Raw genomic sequence first — 15732 nt, forward strand, 5'->3', positions numbered from 1 at the left:
AACGATGATGATGATTAACAAATATTTCATTATCACTTTTCCATTTCTGTTTTTTTTTTTTTAATTTTTGTTATTTTACACAAATTAATTGCTCATGCTCATCAAGACTGGATAAACTTGTGGTTGATAAATACCTCCTTTGAGGCTTAAGAACAACAGCAACAACAACAAATAATAATAATAATAATAATGATAATAATAATAATAACAATGATAATGATAATAACAACAATGACGTAAATCCCATCGACAATTGTAGCTTGATTCCAACAGATTGAATATTTACTTCAATTATCATCATTTAATTCTACTTTATCTCAAAACTACCAATGCACATTTATAACTGCCTACTTATCTATGTACTTTTTTAAATAAAATATATATAAGAAATAATACCAAAAAACTATATTTTCAAAAATCTAAAATGGCAGAATTGAAACATGACAAAATAAAAAAAAAATTTAAAAAAAAAAAAAAAAAACAAGAGAAAAAAAAAAATAAAAGAAACAATTATGATAAAAGGCCACAGCAACATGCTGAGGAGTTAAATTAAGCTTTCTTTAAAAATATTAAATTGCAAGCAGAGATAAATGAAGTGTTGCTATTTATTATTAATACGTGACAAAAATGTGTTTAGATAGAAAATTACATGGAGACTAAGCTTAATTGTGTTCAGTTTTGTGAATAAGTTTCTTTCAGTCTCTTTCCCTCTCTCTCTCTCTCTCTCTCTCTCACGCATGCTTGCTCAAACACACACATACACACACACACACACATATTTATATCTTTATTCCTTTTTCTTTTCTTTTACTTGTTTCAGTCATTTGACTGCGACCATGCTGGAGCACCGCTGTTAGCTGAGCAAATCGACCCAGGGAATTATTCTTTCTAAGCCTAGCACTTATTCTATTGGTCTCTTTAGCTGAACCACTAAGTCAATGGCAAGTAAACACACCACCATCGGTTGTCAAGTGATGTTGGGGGAGGGGCAAACACAGACACAAACATATATATATACATATATATACATCGGTGGCACGTAAAAAGCACCATCCGTTCGTGTCTGTTGCCAGCCTCGCCTGGCCCCCGTGCTGGTGGCACATAAAAAGCACCATCCGTTCGTGGCCGTTTGCCAGCTCTGTCTGGCACCCGTGTGGGTGGCACATGAAAAGCACCCACTACACTCACGGAGTGGTTGGCGTTAGGAAGGGCATCCAGCCATAGAAACACTGCCAGATTTGACTAGGCCTGATGAAGCCTTCTGGCTTCACAGACCCCAGTTGAACCGTCCAACCCATGCCAGCATGGAAAACGGACGCTAAATGATGATGATGATGATGATGGGCTTCTTTCAGTTTCCATTTACCAAATCCACTCGCAAGCCTTTTGTCGGCCTGAGGCTATAGTAGAAGATATTTGCCCAAGGTGCCATGCAGTGGGACTGAAACTGGAACCATGTGGCTGGTAAGCAAGCTACTTACCATACAGCCACTCCTGCACTTATTTATCTTTAATTTTCCGTTTGTTTCTGTCATTGGACTTTGGCCATGCAGATGCAACACCAAGAAGGGTTTTAGCTGAGCAAATCACCTTCAGTAATTAGGGGGTTTTTTTTTGTCTTTGTAGATCTGTTACTTAATTATATCAATCTCTTTTACTGAATATTTGATGTTACGAGGATGTAAACATACCAACACCTGTCTTCAGGCAGTGCTGGAAAGGATGACAAAGAGAGAGACACAGTAGCATATCATCCTCCTCATCATCACCATTTAACATCTGTTTTCCACGCTGGTATGGGTTGGATAGTTTGACCAGAGCTGCTCCAGGTTCCAGTTTGATTTGACTTTGTTTTTATGGATGGCTGTTCTTTCTAATGCCAACCATTTTCCAGAGTGTGCTGGGTACTTTTTATGTAGACCGGCACATATTTCTCACATATGTATGTATACACACACATATTTACAAATATGTATGTATATATACAAATACACACATACATATGTATACACACATATGAGAAATTCACATAAGCCTATGCTTACTTATTACAAAAGACTTAGAGTGCCTTTAATAAGTTAGATACAAAAGAGGTACACCAAAGAAATATATATATATAATATCCTCATCGTTTACCGTCTGCTTTCTATGCTAGCATGGGCTGGACAGTTTGACTGAGGACTGGTGAGCCAGAGGCTGCACCAGGGTCAATCTGATGTACATAATTCCTCATCTCTTAAGTATAGAACTTGTTTATATATATATATATATATATATATACACACACACAAGCTTCCAATCAATTTCTATCAACTAAATACATTCACAAGGCTTCAAGTCAACCTTAAGATATAGCAGAAGACAGCAACATTATATTACTAGTTAGTCGTCCATAAGTCAGATGGTTATGACTATGGCATATTGCTGGTTAGGACATTACTGTTGGTTTCATGCAGACTACTGCAACTAGGCAATATTGACAACGCTTCAGATATACTGGCTGAAAGTGTATAGGTGACTTCTTTTATGCGGGACGTATATATAATCTTTATGTGGCTTGGTGTTGTGTTGGTAGATATAAATAGAATGAAACATAAGGGAAAAAATTATTAAACAATGTGTAGCTGCATTGTGTCCAGGTGAGACTGTGAGAAGGATTTCTAGAGTATAGAACCTGCTCTGTTTACCTGAAGATCTGGCTTAATGCCATTTGTGTATTTCAGCACACTAGCTTTCTTTAAATAGGCATCTATTCATTAATGTGTGTACATGTATACATGCATAAACATATATATGCACACATATATGTACAAAAATAACATATGTTCGCTGTACATTCTGTAGAGTGGTTGGCGTTAGGAAGGACAGCCAATCATAGAAACCAAGTGAAAACAGACCAGAGCCTAGAGCAGTTCTCTGGCTTTACAGCCCATGGTAGCATGGAAAAAGGATGATGATGATGATGATACATATAGTGAGAATTTACAAAACAACAAAAGATTAAGACAGGTGTGTAAACAACAAACAGATGTATTAGTTTAATGCTTGGGAAGTGAGAGAGTCTTTTACGTTTCGAGCCTATGCTCTTCGACACAAAGGAACACAGAAATAAACAGGGATATATATATATATATATATATATATATATGCCAGGTCCACCTGACTGGCAACCGTGCCGGTGGCATGTAAAAAGCACAATCAGAATGTGGCCGACGCCAATTACCCCTGACTGGCTCTCGTGCCAGTGGCATGTAAAAAGCACTATCCGAACGTGATTGATACCAGTGCCCACTGACTGGCTATCATGCCAGTGGCATGTAAAAAGCACTATCCAAATGTGATTGATGCCAGGCACACCTGACTGGCTCCTGTGCCAATGGCACATTCAAAACACCCAATACACGCTCGGAGTGGTTGGCATTAAGAAGGACATCCAGTTGTAAACATCCTGCCAAAACAGTCACATAAGTCTGATGCAGACTTCCACCTGGCCAGCTCTTGTAAAACCATCTAACCCATGCCAGAATGGAAGGCAGATGTTAAATGATGATGATGATATATATATATATATATATATATATATATAATATATATATATATATATATATATCATCATCATCATCATCATATATATATATTTGTGTGTATGTTTGTGTCTGTGTTTGCATCCCCATAACTTAGCTGTTCAGCAGACGATACTGTTAGAATAAGCACCAGGCTCACATAGAATAAGTCAAGGGGTTGATTTCTTCGACTAAAAGGCGGTGCTCCAGCATAGCCACAGTCCAATGACTGAAGCAAATAAAAGAATAAAAGAATACATACACATATAGGCGCAGGAGTGGCTGTGTGGTAAGTAGCTTGTTTACCAACCACATGGTTCCAGGTTCAGTCCTACTGCATGGCACTTTGGGCAAGTGTTTTCTACTATAGCCTCGGGCCGACCAAAGCCTTGTGAGTGGATTTGGTAGACGGAAACTGAAAGAAGCCTGTCGTATATATGTATATATATACATATATATATATATATATATATATATATACGTGTGTGTTTGTGTGAGTGTGTTTGTCCCCCTAGCATTGCTTGACAACCGATGCTGGTGTGTTTATGTCCCCGTTACTTAGCGGTTCGGCAAAAGAGACCGATAGAATAAGTACTGGGCTTACAAAAGAATAAGTCCCGGGGTCGAGTTGCTCGATTAAAGGCGGTGCTCCAGCATGGCCGCAGTCAAATGACTGAAGCAAATAAAAGAATAAAAGAATACATACACATGGACACATAACAGGCCAATGCATATGTAGATTCCATATAATTTTTAACTACAAAGTAAAATTATAGAAAAAAAAGTCCCGACAGACGTAAACATTACCATGCTACATTATTAAGCCTAATAACATAGAATAAACAAAATGCTATGCATACGCACACATTGACTGCATATGTTACTCATGTTTACATACGTACATACATACATACTTTCTGAATTTTGAGCTAAACTGTATTTGTTGCTTATTTAACTTTATGATTACATAAAATATGATTTGCTTTAGAAAAGATGTGGAAAACAATAATAAAAATAAATTTGTCAAAGCATAAAATAAAATTTATTTGGCTATAACCAGTTTATATCTGCAAACAAAATGCTTTTAAATATTACCTTTTTGACCTTTCAGTAAGTACTCTCCTTTACAAAATCTCCAGACATTTTTAGCTAAAAGCTCTTTAATGTACAAAACATTTCCATGTAAAATCATTTATAATAAAATTTGCAAACTTGCACGAAAAACAGTTGATAAAATTCTAGTCAAGCTTTCATCAAATAGATTTCAAATGAGTGTTATTTTGTCTTAAACATTCATTTGTTTTTAAGAGAAATTTTTCTTAAAACTCTCTTTGAATACTTTGAAGAGTTTTCTGTATCAAGAGCTAATATAATTTACCCTTTAAAAAAAAAAGAACTAAGAGTAGAGAATAAAAATGTTCTGTGTTGTGTTTAAATGTTTTAAGATTGTTTTTTTTAAATACATTTATTTTTTCTCCTCTTTTTTTTTCTAACACTCATATGGTTTAGATACAAGGTGTGCCCTGGTGGCCTGTTATTGTAAGGAAGATAATCATTTCTAGAATATTATATTTAATTTGTTTCTACTCATTACAAGGACCATACAGTTTCTAGGTGTAGCTGTGTGGTAAGAAGCTTGCTTATGAACCACATGGTTCCGGGTTCAGTCCCACAGCATGGCACCTTGGGCAAGTGCCTTCTACTATAGCCTCGGGCCGACCAAAAGCCTTGATTTGGTAGATGGAAACTGAAAGAAGCCTGTCATATGTGTGTGTGTATGTGTGTGCCTTATTGTCTGTGTTTCTCCCCCACCACTGCTTGTCAACCAGTGATGGTATGTTTACCTCCCTGTAACTTAGCAATTTGGCAAAAGAGACCAATAGAATAAATGCCAGGCTTAAAAGAAAAAATAATTACTGGAACCGATTCATTCGACTAAAAAGTTCTTCAAGGTGGTGCCCCAGCATGGCCGCATTCTAATGACTGAAACAAGCAAAAGATTGAAGATAAGTAACTATGGACAGAACCATTTCATTCTTATATGAAATCATCAGCATAACATAACCTGAGGTAAATAAATTAAACATTTTATGAAGGAAGATATTTCTTATAGACTGAAAATAATTACAGTTTAGAAGACATTTACATAAATTGTTGAAGATTTGTCATTGTATGGTTGAATTCCTCTTTCTAATATCAACTATTCAAATGTGAAGAAAATCTATTAAACAAACAGCAAAAAATAATGAACCATATCTTAGGTACCAACATGTTAATGCTAGTAGAAATTCTATAGCAGATTCATTGGTCGTTAGTCAAACACATTAACTATTGCGCTATTAGTTTCAAGTAGACAAAAATCTACAATAAACAAATTTATTGGCTTATTGACTAACACACACACACGACACATACTTTCCATTTTTCCTCCAGCAAATGTCCATCATCACCATCATCATTTTAATATTGACTGGCACTGGCTGGACAGAATTCTTTGAAGCATGTTTTCTATGGCTGGACACCCTCCTTCTCACCCCCACCCCCACATGTTTGCAAGCAAGCTTATATTCTTCATGGCCAGACATGTTTCCACGGAGGATTGGAAATTAATGACACCGCTTGTACAGCACCACTTGGTTACAACTCTGACATGAGATCAAGACAACTCACAGACACATATATGTGTGTATATATATATATATATATATATATATATGCACACACATACATACACACACATATGTATACACAGATATACATATGCACACACATGTATATATATATATATATATATATATATATATATATATATATATATATATATATATATGTGTGTATATATATATATATACATATATATATATATGTGTATTATATATATATATATACATGTATATATATACGTGTATATACATATATATACATATATATATACATATATATATATATATACAAACATATATATATATACATATATATATATAGACACACACACACATATGTATATAAATATACTGACAATATTAAAAATAAGGGTTACTCCAAAGTAGCAACAGCATTACCTTTAATTCTGTAATTATATTCTGCCTTTTAAGACCAACACATGTCTCAATTGCACTGATTAGTAACCATTGCAATTGCAGCCCTACGATGAGACGGTGTAGCCTCTTGAGGGCCTTAACTTGATATCCCTCGGTATGGCTGTTTAATGATTTGATTTTATAACTTTTGCATTTTAGAATGTAGAGCTGTCTATTAAGTCAGACGCGAACAATATCTATTTCAAGTTCTTGTTGGATAATCATATCCAGTCCATCATTTATATATATATATATATACATATATCATCATCATCATCGTTTAATATCCATTTTCCATGCTGGCATGGGTTGGACAGTTTGACTGAGGTCTGGGGAGCCAGTGGCTGCACCAGGCTCTAATCTGATCTGGCAATATTTCTACAGCTAGATGCCCTTCCTAATGCCAACCACTCTGAGAGTGTAGTGGGTGCATTTTATGTGCCACTGGCTTGGGAGCCAGTGAAGCAGGCCTAGCATCAATCATGTTCAGATAGAGCTTTTTATGTGCCACTAGCATGGGTTCCACTTAGTGGGTACTGGCATCGGCCACGTTCAGATGATGCATATATATATGAAGCATATATACATATAAAAATGAGTAAATATTCAACATGAATACTTGTAAAAAATGGTGTTGTTATTGTTATTATTATTATTATTATTATTATTATTATTATTATTATTATTATCAGTGGCAAAGCTAAATAATTGATAATAACAATAACACATTTGTGGCAGCAAGCGATATTTGTATTAATCCTTTTGATACCAACCCGGCTGAAACCGGCTCTGGCTCTGAGTACAAATGTCTTGTTTTCATAAGTTTTGAATTAAAATCTTCCATCAAACCTTAGCCACAATTTATGTTCCTAACACTAGCTGAATGATAACTAAGTTATTTTACTAAACTCTTTGTTATATTTAAAATTGAAAGAAACACAGAGCATCTCAAAATAAATACGGTAACAAAAGGGTTAAACAGTTATACATTAAATTCTTAATTATATTAAAGGGTACACGGAACACAAGCTTGCTATAAAGTGGAAATAAAAACTCCCAACTTAACCACTACTCTCACTGAAAATATGTAATGGACCAAAAGAAATCGGGCAAACAAGTGGAATTTAACAAATTATTTCAGCTAAAAAGCTATAGAATAAGGTAACAAATATACCTGGATTGTAATTTCAAATTCTGGCTAACACCTCAATTCTTGTCAGCAGGTGTTGCTGAGGTAACATGCTAAATTCCACTCATTTGAGCGATTTCTGTTGGTTCATTACACATTTTCAGTGAGATTGGTAGTTAAGTTGGGAGCTTTTACCTCCACATTATAGCAAGCTAGTGCTTTGCATACCCTTTAATATAATTTATATATATGTAGGCGCAGGAGTGGCTGTGTGGTAAGTAGCTTGCTTACCAACCACATGGTTCCGGGTTCAGTACCACTGAATGCATGGCATCTTGGGCAAGTGTCTTCTGCTATAGCCTCAGGCCGACCAAAGCCTTGTGAGTGTATTTGGTAGATGGAAACTGAAAGAAGCCCGTCGTATATATGTATATATATATATGTGTGTGTATGTGTTTGTCCCCCTAGCATTGCTTGACAACCGATGCTGGTGTGTTTACGTCGCCGTCACTTAGCAGTTCGGCAAAAGAGAGCGATAGAATAAGTACTGGGCTTACAAAGAATAAGTCCCGGGGTCAATTTGTTTGACTAAAGGTGGTGCTCCAGCATGGCCGCAGTCAAATGACTGAAACAAGTAAAAGAGTAAAAGACTGGGGTCTCAGAAGCCAGGAGGCTGCACCAGGCCCCAATCTGATCTGGCAGTGTTTCTACAGCTGGATGCCCTTCCTAACGCCAAGCACACCGAGAGTGTAGTGGGTGCTTTTTACATGACACCGGCACAGGGGCCAGAGGAGATGGCATCAGCCATGATCGGGTGGTGCTTTTTACATGCTACTGGCACGGGGCTCACAACTACAATTTCCATTTGATTTGATTTTGATATTGTTGATGTTGATGTATTTGACTCAGTAGGTGTCCTCAAGCATGGCATGTCGCTCTACGATCCAAGGTACTTTTGAGTGGGCTGGTTATATATATATATATATTTATATAAAATTAATCAAATGACATACTAAGTATGTCTACCTGCTGGAAATAACAGTCAAAACCCTTATTTAAATCACCCAAATACATTGATAATAACTACAGAAATCAACCGTCTGAAGGCAAATGGGCAAAAACAATCTCTCATTATACATTCAAGTATTTGGACTCATGTGGACCAGCTTCTGAACTGGCATTACAGGTTTTGACTGTTATTACCAGCAGGTAGACATACTTAGTATGTCCTTCGATTAATTTTAATCATTCAGCTATTTAATGCCTTTTTTTTTTTTGACCTGCAATTGCCTATATTACTGATTCTGTTATTATCATTTTTAATTGTTACACTAGATAATAATAGAGTCAATGATATCTTTGCAAATATTTTTCTCCTAAATTACTTGCTCTGTATTGATATATATATATATATATATAAGTTCAGCAAAACTTAGATTCAAATGAATATGGTACTTAAGCTATCAATTAAGTTATCAATTAACATGAAAATAAGTATATTGATGGAAAACCTCTATAAATGGCTGATGATTGCTCAACATTTTAAAACTGTTGTAATACTTACAATCTTTAATAAAATGATGTAGCGTGAAACGATCGTACCAAATTACCGAAGATATTCTTGTTGCTTATTTTGAGTATATGTATATATATATATATATATATATATATTGACAATTTCCTGAATTCACTTTGAAACTGACTGAATTTGTTGTACTGTTTCTTTATTTTGCAGGTGAAGTACTGTCTTTCTATCTATCCCGGCTTCTTGGACTTGATAATGTCCCAATTGTTAGTCTCTCTAAAGTGAATCATTCTTCTGTTCAATGGAAAGGAATAAACTTCAGCAAACTTCAATGGACTGAAGGGAATTTGGTTGCCCTTATCCAATGGATTCCGGGTATTTCAACAGTAAGGTAAATCTTCTACACTTTTTATTCTTTTACCTGGTGTTCTTTTTTTGCATTATTACAACAATCTATTGTCTCTTACTTGTTTCAGTCTATGGACTGTGGCCATGCTGGGGCACTTCTTTGATCCCAATATTTGTGTTTATTTCAACTTTGTTACTTATTCTGGTGGGCACTTTGCCAAACTGCCAAGTTATGGGGTTGTAAACAGACACCAGTTTTCAAGCAGTTGGGAGGGGGACAAACACAAACTCAAAAACACATGCACATACCCCCATACACACACATACATATGATGGGCTTCTACATAGTTTCCATCTACCAAATTAACTCACAAGACATTGGTCAGCTCAGGACAATAACAGAAAACTTGCCCAAGGTGCCATACTGTGGAAATGAACCCAAAACCACATGTTTCAAAGTGAGCTTCTTAACCAAACAACTGTGCTGATACCATAACTAGCAACATTTTTAGATAATTTATTCATTTTAGACACATGTGTTCCATGCAAAATGTGTTACAGATCTGATAAATTAGTTTCAGCAAATAAGTAATACACAAAGAAAGCAAGAACATTATATTGCTGTGAAATCAACATGAGACAGCCAGAGTTGTATCTATGAGGATCTACTACATTACATTTTTGTCTAAGAGCTAAGAACAAAAAAATTAAGTTTTGGAATTCCTGAAAGCATTATAAAATAATTACATAAAATTCAGGAATCATGAGACTTTCCCAATTAATGTTGCGTTTCTTTTTGTTTTGTTTTTTTTTGGGGTTTTTTTATGATATTTTAGAGTTAGAATTTCTTTACAGAGATAATATGATTTCAACAAGCTGTGACATATACAAGCAGAGTAAAAGAAGCTCTTTAGTCCTGCTGCAGACAGCCTTTCTTGTGAAGGTGGCACCTTAAAGTACACCCACTCTTTACTGTAAAACAGTTAGTGTAAAAAACATGCCAAAAGCAAACTTGCTATGCATGGTTTGTCATATTCGAATATCTCCCAAAAGATTTTATTGTTATTCAAAAGAAAAATAAACACGTATATACAATGACAAGCTTGTGTCAGAATGTCCTTCAAAATTTCTGAAAATATATGGATGCTATTTCACTCTTATTATGAAAGGCTTAGTGGTCAGCATAATATAATTTTCAGAAATCGAATCATTTACTGTAAACTCTTTTGCAGAAGAAATGATCGCTTTCAAGACAAATTATTTAACATTTTATGGAGTTTAAATAATTTCATAGTATTAAGTCAATCCATAACCTTCTAAGACTTTTATTATTGACATATGCTAATTTTGTAGCAAATTTTTCATGCAACTGAAATATAAGTTTAACATCATTTCTATTAAAAAATCATAAATTTATATGATTTCTCAGGAAATATTTATTTAATAACGAAATTATTAAACCAAGTATCTTAAATCTATCAAGTTTCAGTTTAGAAAAGATTTTATCATATTTTTATTATTATTATCATCATCATCATCATCATAGTTTAATGTCCGTTTTCCATGCTGACATGGGTTGGACGGTTTGACTGAGGTCTGGAGAGCAGCAGCTGCACCAGGCTCCAATCTGATCTGGCAATGTTTCTACAGCTGGATGCCTTCCTAACACCAACCACTCCAAGAGTGTAGTGGGTGCATTTTACATGCCACCAGCACAGGAGCCAGTCAGGCAGGCCTGGCATCGATCACATTCCGATAGTGCTTTTTACATGCCACTGGCACAGGGGCCATCCAGAGACATGCATCCAAAGACATGTTTCTGAGTCTTGCTCATCATCAGTCTGGAGTAGCATGGCTTGCTAGCTGGCTGCAGATACCCGTCTAGACCTTGTAAACATATATAATTTCAGTGAAGTAAATTCACTGATCACAAAAAATAGAAATATTAAATTTCTAAATAGGAGTGCCTGTGTGGTAAGTAGCTTGCTAACCAACCACATGGTTCCAGGTTCAGTCCCACTGCGTGGCATCTTGGGCAAGTGTCTTCTGCTATAGCCCCGGGCTGACCAATGCCTTGTGAGTGGATTTGGTAGATGGAAACTGAAAGAAGCCTGTCATATATATATGTATCTGTGTTTGTGTTTGTCCCCCTAGCATTGCTTGACAACCGATGCTGGTGTGTTTACGTCCCCATCACTTAGTGGTTCGGCAAAAGAGACTGATAGAATAAGTCCCGGGGTCGATTTACTCGACTAAAGGCGGTGCTCCAGCATGGCCACAGTCAAATGACTGAAACAAGTAAAAGAGTAAGAGTATCTCAGAGAGCAGTTGTATACTTTATGGGACTGTCACGTTAAGTTGACAGTATACAACTGCTCTATCATTCCACCACTGCTTATATCTCTCTGAGATATTTAGAAATCTTGCCAAAACTGCTGCACAAGATGTGCTGAATGGGTAGGTGCATTGTCATGGTGCAATTACCACCCACCAGACATATGCAATTATGACCTTTTCCAATGAATATCATCCTGCAAAATGCCATGGTAGTATTCCTTGTTTACTGTCTGACCAGGTGGAGCATACTCGTGAAGAACAGTCCCCTTGTAGTTGAAGAAAACAGTCAACAGTGTTTCATATTGCTTTGACTCATTTGTGCTTTATTCGGTCTTGGACAGGTCGATTATTTCCACTGTGAAGACTGAGCCTTTGTTTCAGGGTCATAGCTGTAGACCCACGATTCATCACTCATTATGACCATTTTCAAAAAGTTTTCATTGTTCTCTACACAATCAAGGAGATTGAAACCCAAGTGTCTTTTTGGTCAGCTGAAAGCAGTTTTGACACAAATTTGGTAGACACGCATCTCATTCCCAAATCTTCAGTGATAATGGACTGAACTGAGCCATAACTAATCTGCACATCCTCCGATAACTCACAGATGGTGATTCGACAATTTCCCTTCACAGCTGCATGCACATCAGCAATGTTCTTCTCAGTTCTGCTGGTTGTGGGTTTCTTAGAACGTTTGTCACTATCAACAATTTTTTGGCCATCTTGGAAACATCTGAACCACTCATACACATGTGTGCGGCTTATACACTTTATGCAACTTTGCATAGGCCTCTGAGCAGGTATCACCAAGCTTTTGGCAAAATTGGATGCAGATTCTCAGCTCAACTTTCTCTGTCATGGTCAGTGCAACAATCACATGCAACACACGTTCCTTCCAAGCACTACATTAAACAGCAGAAGTGAGCTAGAATGTTAAAACTTACTGTGTATGCACAGCAGAGTTCAAGGTCAAACTTTGCCAAGCGGCTTCACTCTACATGTTTTAGCTTCGTTACTATGGCAACAGTCCGGATACATATTGATCAGATTACATATGTATATGTGTGTGTGTGTATATATATGTATATATATACACACATATATATACATACATATAGATATATGGAGAAAGAGAAAGAAAGAGATATATAATCTATTATATTATATATATTTTTATATGTATGGGTATGTGTGTGTGTCTATGTATATATGCAAATATGTATGCATGTATATATGTATGTGTCTGCCAATTATCTATGTAAATATGTAAATGCTAAAAGAAAGAAACTTGCACATTATTTTGCCATTAAGATTTCTGATATATTTCCTGGCTGTGCAATCTTCCTCGTGTATCTTGCATGCATTAGCGAAATATCTTAATGTTGTGTTGGAATTTAATAGACAACACACGAGCAGCATAATTCCAATGTAGATGTGTGCTGAAGCATTGAAGATATGAAACTTTATATTTTGTTTTGTAAAGAAAATATGGCCATTATTATATCATAATGGAAATATTTCAAAAGACTATAGCTTCATCATGTTTCTCTTTTAGTAAAGCCTATTTCTCTATTTCAACGATTTATCAGTATTAACGACATGCTAATTACCTGATGATGTTAGAAAGGAGTATTTCTCAGTTTGGAAAGTTCTGTTGAGAACAATTTATAATGGCACAGTTGTAGGTGTATGGCTAAAAAAACTTGCTCCCCAACCATGTGGTTGTGGTTTCAATCCCACTGTGTGGCACCTTGGGCAAGTATCTTTATATAGGCGCAGGAGTGGCTGAGTGGTAAGGCAGTGAGCTGGCAGAAATGTTAGCACACCGGGCGAAATGCTTAGCAGTATTTCGTCTGCCATTACATTCTGAGCTTAAATTCCGCCGAGGTCGACTTTGCCTTTCATCCTTTTGGGATCAATAAATTAAGTACCAGTTATGTACTGGGGTCGATGTAATCGACGTAATCCCTTTGTCTGTCGTTGTTTATCCCCTCTGTGTGTAGCCCCTTGTAGACAGTAAAGAAATAAGAAACTTCCTTCCCAGTGTGGCACCTTGGGCAAGTGTCTTCTGCTATAGCCTCAGGCCAACAAAAGCCTTGTGAGTGGATTTGATAGGTGGAAACTGAAAGAAGCCCATTGTATATATATATATATATTTGTGTGAGTGTCTGGGTTTGTCAACCCTCCATCGCTTGACAACCGATGTTGGTGTGTTTATGTACCTGTAACTTAGCAGTTCGGCAAAAGAGATTGACAGAATAAGAATTAGGCATACAAAGTATAAGTCCTGGGGTCAGTTCATTCGACTAAAGGCGGTGCTCCAGCATGGCCACAGTCAAATGACTGAAACAAATAAAAGAATGAAAGAATATAGCTCTGGGACAACCCAAGCCCTGTGAGTGGACTTGGTAGATGGGAACTGCAAAAGAAGCCCATTGTGTGTTTGTGTGTTCATGTGTCTTTGTCCCCCATCCAACAGTTTGGAACTGGTGTTGGTTTGTTGATGTTTATGTAACCTAGTGGTTCAGCAAAAGAGACCAATAGAATAAGTACCAAACTTTAAAATATTAAAATCCCAGCATGGCCACCATCCAATAACTGAAACAAGAAAAAGGTAAAAGATAAAAAAAAATGAACCAATTAGAGAACGTTTTTGTGGTTGACGGCTAGAAATAGTAACTAAGTTTCCATCCATCTGAATATTGTAGTCTAGAGCAGTGCTCTGCAACTGGTATGTTGCAGCACACTGGTGTGCCATAAGATGATGCTAGGTGTGCCACAGTGTAACCTGAATATAATTTTTTTCACTATACTTTTACTTATATTTTTAGTTCAGGTGTACAGCACACTGATGTGCTATGAGACGATGCTAGGTGTGTCGCAGTGCAACCTGAGTATAATTTTTTCCCCTATGCTTTTAGTTATATTTGTAGTTCATGTGTGTCACTGAATTTCAAAAAGAATATAAGAGTACTGCAAAGGAAAAAAGATTGCAGAGCACTGGTCTAGAGTACAGTATGTCTGAGGGAAGAAAAAGATAAGACGATCATTTCTGTAATAATTTTGATCATAGGTCTGCCCAACTGAACCTGATTCAGGGGCCAAAAATCAACACCTTTTTTTTTCACAAGATTTCAAATTTAAAGACGATGATGAATGACCAGAGAGTATGGGGATGATATTAAATCATTTATGCTTTTATGTCCGCATGAAAAAGAGACGTTATATAATGGTGATGATGAGCAAAACAAATGAAATAAAAGAGACATTGGAAGGTATTTAAAAACCAGGTTCAAGACATGAATTGCTATGAATTTGTCTATGAGTCTCTCACCCTTCTGACTCTCACTCAGTTATCAATCAGTAGCAGTGATTTGAAACTGAATGGTTTGGTAGCCAGTCAGTCATCAGCAGGAAACCACAACAGTTTCAAGTGATTGGTCTATTAAGTAACCAATCAGTGTCAATCCACCACATGATTTAATTTTCTAAAATCTTCTCCTCGTGCCCTATAAAAACCCTCTTTTGGCGCCAACACTCTTTGCAGACTGTTGAGACCAGCCAACTCATTCACATGTCTCACCTCTTGCCATGCAGACTATTGAGGCTGCTGTACATTGTGCTTCCATTCTCACCATAGCCAAACAGTTAAGACAGATGGCAGATAGTCAACAGAAATCTCTGACACCATTAATATGGTATTATTGTTTTCGTTATGATGGGCTAGCCACAGTTTGCTATATCTGTAAGTTT

The 15732-nt window shown here is 36.3% G+C and overlaps 1 protein-coding gene across 2 annotated transcripts in view; it reads left to right on the forward strand.

Moving 5' to 3' along the window:
- Window positions 1-15732, forward strand: part of LOC115213933 (four-jointed box protein 1) — a 131518-nt gene that overhangs the window by 82092 nt on the left and 33694 nt on the right. For both annotated transcript variants that reach the window (XM_029782932.2, XM_036504811.1), the window contains exon 4: window positions 9508-9688. In XM_029782932.2, the coding sequence (XP_029638792.1) occupies window positions 9508-9688 (181 nt within the window). The remainder of the gene's footprint in view (window positions 1-9507; window positions 9689-15732) is intronic.

This window comes from Octopus sinensis, linkage group LG7 (assembly GCF_006345805.1).
Source record: "Octopus sinensis linkage group LG7, ASM634580v1, whole genome shotgun sequence".
NCBI classification, from domain to species: Eukaryota; Metazoa; Mollusca; class Cephalopoda; order Octopoda; family Octopodidae; genus Octopus; species Octopus sinensis.